At 40.9% G+C, this 14,568-nt stretch overlaps 1 protein-coding gene across 1 annotated transcript in view; it reads right to left on the bottom strand.

The window, feature by feature from the left end:
- Positions 1-14,568, bottom strand: part of LOC147124584 (uncharacterized) — a 158,111-nt gene that overhangs the window by 11,577 nt on the left and 131,966 nt on the right. Inside the window, exons 24-29 of the mRNA XM_085989913.1 lie at positions 14,347-14,413; positions 6,621-6,813; positions 4,818-5,094; positions 3,809-3,851; positions 1,413-1,568; positions 404-794 (exon numbers count right to left, since the gene is read on the bottom strand). Coding sequence (XP_085846039.1) covers positions 404-794; positions 1,413-1,568; positions 3,809-3,851; positions 4,818-5,094; positions 6,621-6,813; positions 14,347-14,413 — 1,127 coding nt within the window. The remainder of the gene's footprint in view (positions 1-403; positions 795-1,412; positions 1,569-3,808; positions 3,852-4,817; positions 5,095-6,620; positions 6,814-14,346; positions 14,414-14,568) is intronic.

Here is a 14,568-nt window from a genome sequence, read left to right as displayed (position 1 = left end):
TTTCTAAATCAGCCTGAGAGGAAGGAACTAACTTCATGTACAGATTGTCAGTGTTTGACAGCTTCAAAGAGCTGTCAAACGCTGATATTTCATCTGTCAAAAGCTCTTGACAGATGAAATGTCAATCTGTGACATCACCTGTTGCCGGGTGGCCCTTAATTGGCCTGCTGAGTGGGCTCAACAAGGTCAATCAAGTGAAAATCGCGTGGATTGGCCACAACTCGATGGAGGCAGGACTACAACCCCAAAAGTTGTAGTCCCGCCTCCTACACGCCTCCAGTATCAAAATCCAGCCCTAGGACTCTGAAGCTGTTCTTTGAATATGTCAGAAGGGGTAGCTACTGATCTATATATTTCCTTACCGAAGGGATTTTTCATGCAAATCATATTTTTCCAATTTTACCTTGTTAGACTTGTACTAGAGGTGGGAGCTGTATTTTGTGTACTCATTTGAGATTGTTCTGCTGCTGTGCCCGCTTCTGCACCTGCTGTTGTACATGCTGCTAAAGTCTCTGTAGAGGAATGAGCCGGTTCAGTGGCAGTTGCTGTCCCTTGTGGATCATTTTGACCGTGGTTATAGTACATAGATCCTGGCTCCTGTTGTGCAGAGCTCATATCAACTGATGGATTACATGTTGGTTCAGCTTGTAAACTTTCTTCAGAAACCCGGGGAGAAGGTGCATTTCTTGGAGTTCTTAAAAGTTTCAGCGTGTTTTTGTTTCCAGCTGGGAGACTGGTCTCAGAAATGGTTGTAGCTCTCTTTTTTGAAAAATTGGGTTTCACAGTGAGTTTACCTAGAAAACACAAATATCCAAGTTAGAATAAGCTAGGAAAGAATCTCATTTTTAAACAGGATTGAAAATACAAGGACTGCACATCCTAAACAGTGCAGAACATCACATAACTACTTCACAATAGTAAATGTGTTGAAAATGATCATAAAATTCGTTGTTGATGCACTCTAAAGGTAGAAATCAGTAAACCTTGAGTGAAATAGGCAGCTATGCTGGAACTGTTCAAGCTAACTATCAAATAAATAGCAAAGACTGCAAAAAAACAAAGATAACAGACCAGGTTCAGTCTCTAAACAGACTGATCCCATTAACACTGGTGGTTATCAGGAGCTTGACACTCTCAAAGTTTTCTTATTTCAAGATTTTTTTTGTTGAGAATGGGGGGGAACGAAGTTGAGTAGATATAATAAGATGAATGAATATAGAGTGTGGTTCTGCAATTGTTCAACATAACCCAGAGGAAAAAAACAAGATGAAGACTGTTCTTAACTATATATTTTGCTTAATTTACTGCTCAAGTACAGTACTACAAATGAGTCATGTAAACCCATTTCTGTAAAAGTGTTCACCTTGCAGAAATACCATGAAAGTAATTAATTGTGAAATTTAGCCAAGTACCTCTCCTTCTCCATGATGCAGACTTTTTAATTTCCTCAGCAGATACAGAACACGTCTCGGCTGCTTTTTCAACAGGAACAGGGTCTACTACATTATCCAAAGGAATAGATGTGGTGCTTTCAGTGGATTCTGATGGAAGACTCATTTGAGCAACATCTTTGAGAAACAAATCAGAACACTTTCAAAATAGGTCATATTTGGTTAAGTATAAATATGGGCTGAGGCAAACCTGAACAGAGTGTCTGCAGTTTGGAAGTTAACACTTTAAAACTATGGTGATAAACATATTGGGGTAGAATTTCAGCTTTGGGTGCAATCGGCAAACTGGGTGCAAATTGTGCTTGAAATTGCACTGTTTTTCCAAGTGAACTTATGGTTCAAGTTTCTGCCAAAACTCATTTGCATAATCACAAACGTCCAGCGCAATCGACCAGCTTAATAGAACACAATTATTTATTTTTCTTTGCATTAAAAGATATACATTGATGTATTTAAGAGTGGTAACTTGGTGCAGTTTTATTAATACAGCTGAAAATCGGTTCATAGCATTTTTAATAAGAGTGTCGAGTCCGCCACCTGTGAGTAACCTGACTTTAAATGACTTAAAATGACTGAAAACAACTACACTGAACCAGTTACTAGTTTCATTTGTGTATACTAGTCAGATTCTTAGTAAATTAAATATTTTTTAATATTTAAAAACTTTAAAAATTCCTATTAGTGTCTGTGCATCTAAAATTAGGTCAATTTGAAGAGCATTCTCGAACTGCCGCAAACGGCAGAAACTCGCTATGCTCATTATTTCGATCTGGGGGGCGTGGCCAGTTTTGTGGGCAGGGCTGGCTTCCAGTGCAATGACTTTTAAACCAGTGGTAAAGATCGCAGAAACTCGATTTACGCTTTTCGTAACTTGCGTTTAAAATTCCATGATCTTTTACGCTGGTTTGGCCAACTTCAGCTGGGTTGCGCTGACAATTCGAGGCCCTTATATGTTGAATTTTGAAAGCATTTTAATTAGAAGCTACTATAAACTCCAAACTCGGGACTTTGCTGCAAACATTTTACTTTTGAAAAAGCAAAACCTATGCCTTTAAATCAGAGCATCAATCTCAAAATTCTATTTTCTCCACCCACAAAAATGCTATTAGGGAATTCCATGGAAATACATACAAGTCTCATTGTACCCAAAACAGTCCAATCCACAGCATGAAAATCCTAGGCACTTTTATGGTATGGGGTGCAAAGTAAATAGATATTGGCCCGGAATTTGCGGCTGTAATGACGGCAAAGCTGTCAGCATTCGCCATCATTACTCTGTGAAACGGACAGCAACTTCTGGCGTCCGCACATGCGCAGTTATGGGAACTTCCATTTTTTATGCTCTAATCTCACTGTAAAACCCCCTGAAAAAGTTAAGTCTTGTTGAATGAGGTGTAACTGGGTTTTTAACGGTGTGCTAAGTCATAATTACTGAACAACCTCTCTGGCCCTGAAAAACAAATTTTATATTTGTGGAATGTTTAATTTAGTGTTTGCAATCTATTGTTAAATAGATAATTTACAGTGCAATTAAAACTTTGAGTATTAGAAGATTAAATTAATAACTACATATGCATAAATGAAAATTGCCAATGTAGTAATTAAAATTAATTGATTTAATCACTTGAGACAATGCCACAATGTCTAAAATTGAATAAATCCAAGTTATTAAGATCATAAATTAACACCCATGTGCACATCAATATACTCATATGCAGCATCCAATTTTTCTAATATCAAAAGAAGGCAAGCCTTTAATCACGCATGGAAAAACAACGTTACTGTTTTTAGATAATTGAATTCAAGTAGAAAATGCTTACAGATTGTTTTCAGTGTAGCTTTCTCACCCACTCCCTAAACTAAATTTAGAGGATGATGAGAGGAACCCTTTGACAAGTTTGGTGAAAATTTGAAAAATAAATTAGGTAAAGCATGGGGTAGATTTCGCCTGAATGTAAAGCATCTGATTTAGCACCTTGATGTAAAGCATCAGTTGGGCGCAGTGCAGAAGAAAACTGTGGGATGCTTGCCCCACCGTTTAAGAGTCCACCTAATTTCCTTTCCATTAATCTTAATAGGTGCACAAACTATAAAATAGTTCAAACACTTTCCAAATTATTCAAGAAGTTTAAAAAAAAATTAAATGGAATCTATTCAAAATCTCGTGAAAGTATTTAAAGATATTGAGAAGAATGGTTAGTATTCACAGACACACAGAATCAGCCGTAACATAATCCCTCCTCCTGCCGTTTTCTAGCAATAGGAGGGATAAATAAAAATATGGAAATTGTTACTATTACTGATGAGCATTCACAAATACTGCCATTATAGTATTGCATATGAAAAAAAGCACTTACCATAATTACTTAATATACTAGTTGTTGAAGTTGCCGGACAGTCCTGTGCAAAAGACAACATAGAAGAATTACAGTACTAAATGATAGGCGCTGTTTGGGACACAAGATTCATATTAAGCAACTGACATGTGTTGTAGCTCTGGCAGCTTGTTGAAATGAACTTGTTATTTTGTGCTCATTAAGTCATCACACAATAGCACTGGGGAAACATAACTTTTCTTCATTATGCCTAGTAGCAGATCAGGTAAAGTGTGGGTTAAATAATCTGGAACTTTCCACTAGAGTAATCTTTCTCCTTTACCAGTGCTCAAGTGGATAGCCCCTTCTTGGAACGGTATTACAGTGGAAGAAGGAACTCTGCAGCTAATTATTTGGACTCTTATTGCTCAAGTTAAAATTGCTGGGGCGTTGCAGAGTAGTAATGCTGAGCACTGGAGCATTAACAGTAAGTGCCAAAGAATGAAGCAGATTTAATTCAAGGCATTTTAAAGCATCAAGGGGTATGGGGAGAGAGCGGGAATATGGTATTGAGATAGAGGATCAGCCATGATCATATTGAATGGCGGAGCAGGCTCGAAGGGCCGAATGGCCTACTCCTGCTCCTATTTTTCTATGTTTCTATTTCTTACACAGCTCTCTCCCCTGATCTGAGGTACACCAAATTGGGGGGCAGGGATGGTGCTGAGCAGAGGCTGTGGCATCTCCTAAACAGTGGTGGAGGGGGGGGAGCATAATTGGACAAGGTAATTCAACTTGGATGGTGACTCTCAGAAGTAGATGCATGGGATAAGGCCAATCACCCACTCTCACAGCAGCAGGGGCACAAGTCTAGACATACTGAAGAAGGAAAGTAACTAGCCAATTAAAAAATTTGCTGGAATAAATTTGGCCAGGCACTTTACAGTGGTGCCAGCAGCCCCGCTTTACACACTGCATCAATGAACCACAGTGCAGATCAAGTCTACCCTGCAAATCTTCAGTCAATATATAAAACAAATGAAATACCTACCTCAAGTGATGTACAGGTAGCTAAATTTGAACGAGTAATTTCTTCAGTTTGTAGGACATTTTCTCTGGATCCCTCATCAGTTAATGTAATTGTTGGACTGTTCTTAGCAGCAGAAGAATCTTGATTATCATTCAAACTGTGAGCTTTCCTTTTTCTATCCATTTGTCCTATATTCGACGTTGGCTTATTTAAGCTCCATTGTTGTTGTGCACTTTTTATAAGTGGCACTGATTCGGACACAGTGGGTACAGTAGGTGCCTCCATTGATGGTTCAGAGCTGCATGCAGGAACATAAGTAAACTAAGATCTAGTACTTTAAATATGTATTTTTGGTGAAATGTTCGTGCTTCTCAAGGTAGGGAATATTAATGCTGAAGAATGGAACATTTCCTACTCTTACCATCAGGGACCAGCATGAAGCACATGCAGCTCAGGTATAGCGCCAGCAGGTGCAATGTAAAGCTCCACTGCTCTGATACAAAATGCACCTTAGCCCCAACATCAGAGAGTGGCACGTACTACACTAGTGTGAAGTTTCCCACTTCCCATACCAGACAACCCTATGCCCACATTACAAGGTCTGCAAATTTAGAACCAGAGATATTTACAGTGCAAATGGAAGCCATTCAAATTCACTATACCTGTATGAACTGTTTCCTAGAGCAATCCAAAACCAAACCCATTGCCCTGCATGCTCCCCCTAGCACTATATATAGAACATATATATGGGTAGTCTTCTTCAATGGCCCCATGCTCAATTGGAACCAGGTTGAGACTGCCCAAACTCATTTCACATAGGATAGACAGCCGAGAGGGAAAAGAAGCTTTCATCCCGTCAGCCTCAGCTAGACGTAAACCCTAACACTAGAGGTGCGAGAGCAGTGTTCTAACCTAGGAGAGTCCAAGCTTTCGGTCTTTGGGGCCACAAGGGTGCACATGGAGCACCATGGGCCACATATAATAATAATAATGAATGCTCACATTAATTTACATTGATCTTTTGCTGCTGATACAGACAGATCTTGGTATTCAAATTTGGGACTTAGCCACCAAATAGGCAACAGTGCCAAAAACAGCCTTTTCCAAATCCCGAAGCCCAGGAAATTCAAACAAGACAAACCAACAAACAGGAAAGTAAAGTGGAAGTAAAGCAGTTGCCTGGTCTTTGTGAGTGAGATGGCTAGGGAGTATAGCCACATATGTACACCCCAGTTCTAAGCTGCTACAGCAGCCATTCTTTGTGCACCTTCTTCAATTAATAAAGATAATGTATTGAATCTAAAGAATTTATCTAACCAAAGTCATCTTCAGTGTTGGTATAAGCATACTATTCCCTTTAATCTATCTAGAAACAAAGATAGATTTTTGTTTACTTTAAATCAGACAATTTAACAAAACCTGCAACTAGACACTGGGTTAATTGTGACAAGTTCTGTGATTAAAGTATTTTTTTTAAACTGTGAAACCAAGTAAAGCTAGCTATTTTTCTGGTCACAACACCCCATATTGTGAGTTTTATACATTTCATCTGGGTCATTAAAGACGGCGCTGAGCAGAGGATGGGTGCTTCCATACAAGGAGGGCTTACATTAGATCAGAGGGTGATTAATCCAGCTCACTCACATACCACTGTCCCATAAGTATCTACTGATTATATTTTACAGAAATGCCCCACATTTTATGATCTTTTATGTGTACTGTATTTAAATAATTTTGTTCTCAGTGTAACTTCACTTCAAACTCAATTCTATTGTAACTTTAAGTTAGGTCTCAAATTGAACATCCTGAAAATATAGGACTTACCTCACAGACTCAGTAACGTCAACATTTTCCATTAATAAGGGTAGAACTGGCTCAGCAACTGTCAAGGCGCCTTCTGAAACAGGGATGAAGGAAGCGGAAGATGCATTGTACTCTGTTAAGGAGGAGGCTGGGATCTCAACCAAGGTTAATATGAATGTCTCTTCTTTCGGGCAGCCAATCGCCATAACTTGCTCTAATACAAAAGCACCAACATAACCACAGAGGATTTAAATTCGAAGTGCAACACAACTGAAGCCATGCAGTCATTTGGAATTGGCCTATTTACAGTTTTTCAAAAGGGGCCACAAGACATACATTACTGGCATAGTGAGGTACAATCACATAGCTGCACAGCTGTCATTCCATCCAGGCTTGACCCACAGAGAAAATAATAAAATCCTGAATCACTTAAGTATCACCATGAGCAATTGTCCGATAACACAGGCTGCCTTAAGAAGACTTACTACAAGACAATCCTCTACCAAATTGCACAAATTAGTTCATCCATCAAAAACTATTTTTTCCTGTTTCTATTGTTGAACATTTTTAATATTAAACACTGAGGACTTCTAGGGACAAGCTTGGAATGATGACTGGGCCCAATATTGAGAGAATTGACAAAATTTCAAAAGCTTCCATGATTAACACTTTTATTTATTAATATATTATTAATTTATCTTCTTCACAAAGTCTGGGTCAGTAATTGCTTCAAACCAGTGCTTTAATGATGTCATCAGCACATGCCACCTAAAACACATTAGGGATAAAATTAATAGACAGAAAATCATGGAATCCAAATTTGTAGTATGTGCTCCCGATGAGGTGAAGCTCCATGCTAACCATAAGAAAAACGTCTGTAATTGCCGAGCATGGTTTCGTAAAATTACTCCTATTCTGCAGAACAATTGGCAGGAAGAAAAAGCAAAACAGGTTACAAGATAATTATGGACGAGGAATGCTACTTAGTTCATCCATTTAGAATGACTACTGGCCTGGGTTTTGTGGTGGGTATGACAGCGTACTCTCATAACGCCGTTGAAATATACCGCAAGTTCGGGATTTCCGCATGCGCTTGCGATCTGTCAAGGTACGCTTTGACAGATTATCCGCACCGCCTAGGAAAAACCAATTGATGGCGTAAAATTGGGCTAATTGCCCACCAACTACGGATGTTTTTCTTATGGTTAGTGAAAGCAAGCATAGGAGCCTGTTTCACATCATAATCACCACTTTACATTTCCGCGATACCAAGACAAACACAGGATAGCACCATTTACAATCTTATCAATCGATTTTGATTGGAAATGCATTGCAAAATGATTAGTCCGCCCTGTCATGTTTTCTTAACAATGCTATAAAGCAATTTTAGGAAAAAAGACACTGAAAAAATATCAGTCACTTGCAAAAAAAAAAGGTTCATGAATATTGGTGGAGAAAATGTGTCAAACAGACTACTCGCTCAACAGGAACTGACTGCAGAGCTGTTTGAATTGTTTTTATGGATGTAGAGGAAAATAATCTCATTCATCCTGTAAGGTTTCGGTGTGATGAATAAAGCTTTTTGTTTTATGTTAGAACAAAGAATCCAGCACACAAACGATTAGACGGTTTTGGGCTGATTTATTAACAGCAGACGTATATTGTGTACGTTTTGGTGGAGGAAACTGTTTTTGTCGGTCAAGTTTCATTTTCATTACTTGGGAAGGTGACTAAGAATGTTAAATAAAGTGAACATCTATCAGATTTCAGGGACCAATTCTGTCCTTTCAACTCAAAAATGAACAGCATAACAAGGAAAATAGATTTATCTATTACCAGTCTAAATGATGTCTGAATAATATATTTTAATCCTGAAAATTAACATTGAATATATGGCTGGGAATCTCTTTATCAAGTGCAACAACATTACTTATAGAAGTGTTAGACCTTTACTGACCATCTAAACAGGAAGTTGTATACATAGGGACTAATAAATTGAGAGTTTGGATGAAAATAAAACACAAAATGCTGATATGAAATAAGTGTAAGTACCAGTTTATTTACAAGTTTTTAAAATGTAATTTCAATGAAAGAGACCGAGAGAAATTTCTGTGGGCGTGGTTTAGTTTTGACCACTTTTGTGGGCGTGTCTTCCGTTACGCACAGGCTGTACGCTGCGCTCCTGGCCTTCCTGATGTCATACACTGCGCACAACTCTGCAGCGCTGAAAAGGAAGTCTCCGTTCTGGGCCTCGCTCAAGGCAAGTACATATTCTTTTTGTAGGTCGGCAGTGTACTCCGAAGCTACGCCGCCCACCGCAATTTTTGGCCCAATGTCTCCCCACTGTAACATCAAATTGATTCTTAAATGATTCCAGGGCTTTTGCTTCTATAATTCTATGTCTTTGTGAAGAACAACTTCCTGATTTTCTAAATTTGCCTTTTACTGGTTCGAACCTGTGTTCCCTTGTCCTATACAGGTTGAGTGTCCTGAATCCAGCAACCTCAGGACCGAGGCTGAGCCGGTTTTCCCGGACTTCGGAACGTGTTTATGATGTCCGAAGTCCGGAAATATCGCAACCGGGGCTCGGGCGTTTCCGGACTTCGGACATCAGGAATACGTTCCGAGTCCAGAAATGCCTGGGCCCAGGTTGCGATATTTCCGGTTTTTGGATGTCACCCGGCTGGCGGCAGAAACTGTTTGACAGGGTGTCCGGATTCCGGAACATTTTACGGATTCTGGAACTCTAGATTTTGGACGCTCAACCTGTACTTGCAAGTTAATTTGAAGTAATATTAATCAGTGCCCAGAGTGGTCTCTTGGACTAGTTTGGATTGCCAAGGGGATGAGAGAGAAATTTTCCAGATTTTATTCCCTAATTGGCCTGCGTTTTTCAGCTCTTCCAGGAGATTACATGGGGTGGGGTGGACAGTGTATGTATTAAGTATGTATTATGATGTACAAAACAACACAATTATATGGGATAGGCTGGATGGATCAGTAGGTATTTCCTGCCCGTCATTTTTCGTATGTTCATAATATTACAGATTTACCTTTTCTAAACCCTTAGCTATCCTGTATACCTCTGGGCGATCATCTCAAACACTTCCTTTCAATGCTAAAAAGACCAAGTTCACCCACCTTTCCACATAACTCAGACCCCTAACATTAGGGATCAGCCTTGTGGCCAGGACAGCAGGAGAACGCCCCTTTTCTTCCTCTAATAGGGTCATGGGATCTTCTACCCAAGAGGGCAGACAAGACATTGGTTTAATGTCTCATGTGAAAAACAGAACCTCTGACAGTGCACTCTCTCACTACTGCACTTGGTCTTTTTAAGCTTTGAAGAGAGGTGTTTGACAGGTGATCGTGCAGAGGTAGTGTCAACCAAGACTGTGGGCTGGATTTTCATTGAGGCGGCGGGTAGGAGGCGGGACTACAACTTTTGGGGTTGTAGTCCCGCCTCCATCGAGTTCTCGCCAACCCACGCGATTTAGACTTGATTAACCTTGTTGAGCCCGCCCAGCCAATTAAGGGCCACCCGGCAACAGGTGACATCACCTTTTGACAGATGAAATATCAGCATTTCACAGCTGTTTGAAGCTGTCAAACACTGACAATCTGTACTCCAGGTTAATTCCTTCCTCTCAGGATGATTTAGAGATCTCCCCGGAACAGAAACTAGAGGCTGCAGATTTTGACAGATCGCAGCCATTCTGCTTTCTGTGCCAGTGAGATGAGGGACTCCCGAGTCCTGAAGGAAGGAAGGCTGTAAAGGTAAGTAAAGGATAGTAGAACTTCCTTAAACACTTTACACTTACCTCTGCACTCATGCGCCCATCACTCACCTGAACACCAGACATCTCGAATCCTCCAAGCCCTTCATCCCGACGGTCCGCCTCGCTAACTTGGCGTGGTTTGGAGCGGTCAGGAATCTCACTTTTCAACAATGAAAATAGGGATTAGGCTAAAAACTGCCTGTTAACTACCTGCTAATAGGCAGTTAATTGGCACTAATCCCCTTCCCACCTCGGGGAGGCGAGTTCCAGTGTGGGGCAGGTACCTGCCTCCTTTGAAACTGGCATGGAGGCGGGTTGGGGGCGGGATGGGGTCGGGACCCCCGATTTCAGGATTTTAAACCCCCACACGCCTCCAATCCCGACTCCACGGCCCAATGAAAATCCAGCCCTGTGTGTTCAAATCTTGAGTGGGGCCTGAATGACCTTCTGATTCAGAGGCAAGAGTGCTACCACTGTGCGAAGGCTAACACCTATACTGGCTCAACCTCCAACACAGGCATTCAAAAACAGTAAGAATTTTTATTATATCTTACGTATAATCCATACCCAGTACAGGAAACTTTGGTTTAACCGGAGGTTGCATGTCCGGAAACCTCGCTCTACCGGCAGAATTCACCCCCCGAAAACAGTGCCTCAGTAACCGGCAATGTTGCCGGTTCCGAGTCCGAGTCTCCTACGGTTGCCGAGTTCGTTAGTGGGGGTAGTTCTACAAACTGCCACTACTCGGCCTCTTGGCGCCAGCGGAACTCGGATCACCTCAGAAACCCAGCATCAGGAGTCTCACCCTCCCACGCTGCCGGTAACCTCTTCTGATCCACCATTTTTTGGGGTTCCAGTACAGTACTGTGTGTCTCTAACGCTGCTGCAACTCATTGGACTGCATTATGGAAATCCCAAAAGTTGATCCAACCAAAAGGAAGAGGGTGGTGTTAACTTTAAAACAGAAAATTGATATATGCAAACGACTAGAAATGGGAGTGAAGCGTATGCACATTATGAAAGAATTCAAAATCAGTTCGTCAACAATGTACGACATCAAAGCTATGAAGGATAAGCTGCTCAAGTTTTATGCAAGCTCGGAGACATCTAAGAGTGTAGAGAAACGGCGCACGCTTCGTAAGCCTAAGCTTGAAGAGCTGGACACCGTGCTTTATGAGCGGTTTGCTCTGAAGCGTTCAGAGGATGTTTCGATTTCCGGACCCATGCTAATCGAAAAAGCGAAGGATTTTTACGCAAAGATGGAGCTCACTGACAAGTGTGCTTTCTCTGATGGATGGCTATCGTGCTTCAAGGCACGGCATGGGATACGACGACTCGATGTTTGCGGGGAGAAGAAATCAGCTGATCACAACGCCGCAGAAGAATACTGCGATTATTTCAATCGGATTGTGCAGCAACATGATTTGTCACCAGCACAGCTATACTGGTCCATGGAATATGCTGCCCCAAAAAGCTGTAGAAGCTACATCATTACATAAATTTAAAACAGAAATAGACAGTTTCCTAGAAGTAAAAGGAATAAAGGGTTATGGGGAGCGGGCAGGAATTTGGACATGAGTCTAGGTTCGGATCGGTCATGGCCCTGTGGGTAGCGGAGCGGGCCCAGGTGCCGTGTAGCCTGATCCTGCTCCTATTTCGTGTGTCTAATTCTGTTAGATTCAGGAGATGGTTCTGTGATAGTAGATTGGCGGTTAGGATCAGATCAGCCATGATCTTATTGAATGGCGGAGCAGGCTCGAGGGGCCGATCGGCCTACTCCTGCTCCTATTTCTTATGTTCTTATACAATGCCGATGAAACTGGCTTATTTTGGAGGTTTTTGCCAGAATCAACACTTGCTGGGGCTAGTGTGGCTAATGCTTCAGGTTACAAGAAAAATAAAGATCGTGTAACCGTGCTAACATATGCGAACGCTGCTGGATCACACCGGGTTAAACTTCTCGTCATTGGGAAGTATAAAAATCCCCGTGCATTTAAAAATGTGAGGCACTTACCTGTTGAGTACAAAGCTCAAGCAAATGCTTGGATGGATAAGGAAATCTTTTCAAATTGGTTCCATCATACTTTTGCTCCATCTGTGAGGGAACATTTCCGTAGAATAAGGAAACCTGAAGATAGCAAATGCATTTTATTGCTGGATAATTGTAGAGCCCATCCGCATGAATCCGAGTTGGTTTCTGGAAATATTTTCACCATTTATTTGCCACCAAATGTAACTTCTCTTATGCAACCCATGGACCAGGGCATTATCCAAAATCTCAAGTGTCATTACAAGAAAGACTTCCTACATAGACTGATAAGCCAAGATGACAATACAGGTATTCAGGCATTTCAGAAGGAATACAATCTTAAAGATGCCATCTTTAATGTTGCATGTTCCTGGAAATTGATGAAAGGTCACACTTTGAGACAAGCCTGGTGCAAATTGTGGCCTTCTGTAATGTTTGCTAAAGGTTCTTCTTCAGAGGAGGAATTTCGTGGGTTCAATCTTCGTCCGCGGAAGACTGCAGTAATGGAAATGGCTGACATGGTGAAAAATGTAGGCCCAGCAAACCCTCTACATCACCTCAGTGAAAGTGATATTGAGCAGTGGGTTGATGCAGATAGAGAAGTTGCTGTTGTGATGATGAAATAATGGAGACTGTTTTGAATCCAAAGAAAGAAAAGGAAAGTGTGATGGAAAATGAAGACGATGAGATTGCTGAAGTGAACAAGATTTCTTGGGCTAAAGCTGCAGCAGATCTTGCTTCATTCATGAAATTTGCTGAAAGCCGTTCTTGCTATTCTGCCCAAGAAGTTATGCAGCTCCATATTCTGCAGTCTACCTTTCTACAAAGAAGGCAAGAGTCCACTAAGCAAGCAGACATCCGGGACATGTTTAAGAAAGCTTCCAAAAGAGTTGGAGCAGTGGAAGTGCCTGAAGAGTCTGTTGAAGTGCATGATCCTGATGACCCAGCTGGCTTGGAATAAGTGTACAGTCAACCACCATACAGTACTTTATACTGTACTGTACAGTCGTTTAAGTTTTGGTGCACTGCACAGTCGTTTATAAGTTTTGTTTTACTGTTAAGTTATTAAAGAGTTATGGATTACCATCAACTGGCAGTACTGTACTTAATCAAGCATCTTTCACCATCCATTTAACACAACATTCTGTAGGTGAGTACCCAATTACTGTATATTGCACATTTCTTGATTTTTAAATTTTTCTTAGTTAAAAACAGCCTGGGTAGATAATCCGCTCACCACTCCGGAACTTTTGATAGATCGGTATCACGCCGGTCCCGGATATCAGAACTTTTCCTGTAATCAGTTAGAGGATGTAATGCAATCCTGGGAGTTCAAATGTCATTCGCAAAGCAGGAAGGAGTTTATGACATGTAACAAACTTCTTGCTGATGGTGCATATGGTAGCATAGTGGTTATGTTACTGGACTAGTAATCCAGGAAACTCGAGTTCAAATCCCAGCATGGCAGTTTGAGATTTTTTAATTCAGTTTAAAAAATCTGGAAACTAAGCTGTCATCAGTAAAAGTGACCGTGAAGCTGTCAGATTGTCATAAAATCACAACTGGTTCAATTAGGGAAGGGAACCTACCATCCTTACCCTGCCTGGCCTATAGGTGACTCCAGTTCCACGCCAACGTGGCTGACTCTCAACTTCCCTCTGAAGTGGCCTAGCAAGCCACTCAGTTGTAATAAACCGCGACAAACATGGACTGCAGCAATTCAAGAAAGCATCACACCACCTCCTTCACATGGCAATTGGGGATGGGCAATAAATATCAACCATGCCAGCGACACCCACATTGCAAGAATGATTTTGTTTTACCAAAATTGCTTGTAACTCACTCTCAGCTAACTATTAGTTCCATATTTATGTACAGACAGTAAACTTACTAGGGTAGGAAAGGGAAATCAATTTTTAAAAACTTCCCTCGAACTTACCCAAGTTTTCTTCAGACATGTTCAAAGGCTCCTGGTGTTCCACATTTTGAGCTTCTATGACCTCAATCTGTAAAAGTAAGATTTTAATGCAAGTTTACAACCAAAGGAAACAGTTGTAAATTTTCATGGTATAAGTTAATTGCAGACAACAAAATACATATTTTTTTTAACAACTTAACCAAGTGGTGCAGGTAAGTGGTTGGTTGGTGAGTATTTCGCTTT

This window comes from Somniosus microcephalus, chromosome 1 (genome assembly GCF_052327205.1).
Source record: "Somniosus microcephalus isolate GS21.2 chromosome 1, FLI_Smic_1.0, whole genome shotgun sequence".
Classification (NCBI taxonomy): domain Eukaryota; kingdom Metazoa; phylum Chordata; class Chondrichthyes; order Squaliformes; family Somniosidae; genus Somniosus; species Somniosus microcephalus.
This window is presented reverse-complemented; position numbering and strand designations above follow the sequence as displayed.